This window comes from Lepidothrix coronata, unplaced genomic scaffold (genome assembly GCF_001604755.1).
Source record: "Lepidothrix coronata isolate B3197 unplaced genomic scaffold, Lepidothrix_coronata-1.0 Scaffold659, whole genome shotgun sequence".
Taxonomy (NCBI): domain Eukaryota; kingdom Metazoa; phylum Chordata; class Aves; order Passeriformes; family Pipridae; genus Lepidothrix; species Lepidothrix coronata.
In genome coordinates, this window is record NW_016690839.1 from 1 (window position 1) to 2,323 (window position 2,323).

The window sequence follows — 2,323 nt, forward strand, 5'->3', positions numbered from 1 at the left end:
TGATTTTGGGGTAGATTTGGGGTTTTTGGGGTGGATTTGGGGTGGATTTGGGTTTTTTGGGGCCCTACCTGTTGGAGATGCCGATGGCATCGTTGAACTCGGACCTGCAGTTCTGCCGCAGGGGGGGCTCTGGGGTGGGTTTGGGGTGGGATTTTGGGGTGGTTCTGGGGTTTTTGGGGTGGTTCTGGGTGTGATTTTGGTGCAGATTTGAGGTTTTTGGGGTGGATTTGGGGTTTTTGGGGCAGGTTTGGGTTGGTACCTGTTGGAGATGCCGATGGCATCGTTGAACTCGGAGCGGCAGTTCTGCCGCAGGGGGGGCTCTGGGGTGGGTTTGGGGTGGTTCTGGGTGTGATTTTGGGGTGGTTCTGGGGTTTTTGGGGTGGTTCTGGGGTTTTTGGTGCGGGTTTGGGGTTTTCAAGGTGGCTTTGGGTTTTTGGGGCGGTACCTGTCGGAGATGACGATGGCGTCGTTGAACTCGGAGCGGCAGTTCTGCCGCAGGGGTGGCTCTGGGGTGGATTTTGGGGTGGATTTTGGGGCGGATTTGGGGTTTTTGGGTTGGTACCTGTTGGAGATGCCGATGGCATCGTTGAACTCGGAGCGGCAGTTCTGCCGCAGGGGGGGCTCTGGGGTGGATTTTGGGGTGGATTTTGGGGCGGATTTGGGGTTTTTAGGGCCGTACCTGTTGGAGATGCCGATGGCATCGTTGAACTCGGACCTGCAGTTCTGCTGCAGAGGTGGCTCTGGGGTGGGTTTGGGGTGTGATTTTGGGGTGGGTTTGGGGTGTGATTTTGGGGTGGTTCTGGGTGTGATTTTGGTACAGATTTGGGGTTTTTTGGGCGGTACCTGTTGGAGATGCCGATGGCATCGTTGAACTCGGAGCGGCAGTTCTGCCGCAGGGGGGGCTTTGGGGTGGGTTTGGGGTTTTTGGGGTGGTTCTGGGTGTGATTTTGGGGCGGATTTGGGGTTTTTGGTACAGATTTGGGGTTTTTAGGGCCCCACCTGTTGGAGATGCCGATGGCATCATTGAACTCGGAGCGGCAGTTCTGCCGCAGGGGTGGCTTTGGGATGGGTTTGGGGTGTGATTTTGGGGTGGTTCTGGGGTNCATCTTCTGGATGACGATCTCGAACAGCTCCCCGTCCCTGAGAGCCCTGGGACCCCAAAAACAGGGGGGTCACCCCAAAAACAGGGACACCCGGGGACACCCCCACACAGCTCCCCGTCCCTGAGAGCCCTGGGACCCCAAAAACAGGGGGGTCACCCCAAAAACAGGGACACTCAGGGACACCCCCACACAGCTCCCCAACCCTGAGAGCCCTGAGACCCCAAAAACTGGGGGGTCACCCCAAAAACAGGGGGGTCACCCCAAAATAGGGACACTCAGGGACACCCCCACACAGCTCCCTGTCCCTGAGAGCCCTGAGACCCCAAAACCAGGGGGGTCACCCCAAAACCAGGGGGGTCACCCCAAAATAGGGACACTCAGGGACACCCCCACACAGCTCCCTGTCCCTGAGAGCCCTGGGACCCCAAAAACAGGGGGGTCACCCCAAAAACAGAGGGGTGACCCGAAAGCCAGGAAGCCCCAGTTCTGCCACAGGGGTGGCTCTGGGATGGTTCTGGGGTTTTTGGGGTGGGTCTGGGTGTGATTTTGGGGCGGATTTGGGATTTTTGGGGTGGGTCTGGGTGTGATTTTGGGGTGGTTCTGGGGGTTTTGGGGTGGATTTGGGGTGGCTTTGGGTTTTTTGGGGTGGCTTTGGGTTTTTTGGGTTGGTACCTGTTGGAGATGCCGATGGCATCATTGAACTCGGAGCGGCAGTTCTGCCGCAGGGGTGGCTTTGGGGTGGGTTTGGGGCTTTTGGGGTGGTTCTGGGTGTGATTTTGGGGTGGTTCTGGGGTTTTTGGGTGGTTCTGGGTGTGATTTTGGTGCAGATTCGGGGTTTTTGGTACAGATTTGGGGTTTTTAGGGCCCCACCTGTTGGAGATGCCGATGGCATCGTTGAACTCGGAGCGGCAGTTCTGCCGCAGGGATGGCTTTGGGGTGGGTTTGGGGTTTTTGGGGTGGTTCTGGGTGTGATTTTGGGGTGGTTCTGGGGTTTTTGGGTAGGTCTGGGTGTGATTTTGGTGCAGATTTGGGGTTTTTAGGGCCGTACCTGTTGGAGATGCCGATGGCATCGTTGAACTCGGAGCGGTAGTTCTGCCGCAGGGGTGGTTCTGGGGTGGGTTTGGGGTTTTTGGGATGGCTTTGGGGGGTGATTTTGGTGCAGATTTGGGGTTTTTGGGGCGGGTTTGGGTTGGCACCTGTTGGAGATGCCGATGGCATCG

The 2,323-nt window shown here is 57.6% G+C and overlaps 1 protein-coding gene across 1 annotated transcript in view; it reads right to left on the bottom strand.

Moving 5' to 3' along the window:
* Positions 1 to 2,139: 2,139 nt before the first annotated feature.
* The window catches only part of NEURL4 (neuralized E3 ubiquitin protein ligase 4), an 11,935-nt gene continuing 11,751 nt past the window's right edge, over positions 2,140 to 2,323 (bottom strand). The window contains exon 5 of the mRNA XM_017840012.1: positions 2,140 to 2,151. Within this exon, the coding sequence (XP_017695501.1) occupies positions 2,140 to 2,151 (12 nt within the window). The remainder of the gene's footprint in view (positions 2,152 to 2,323) is intronic.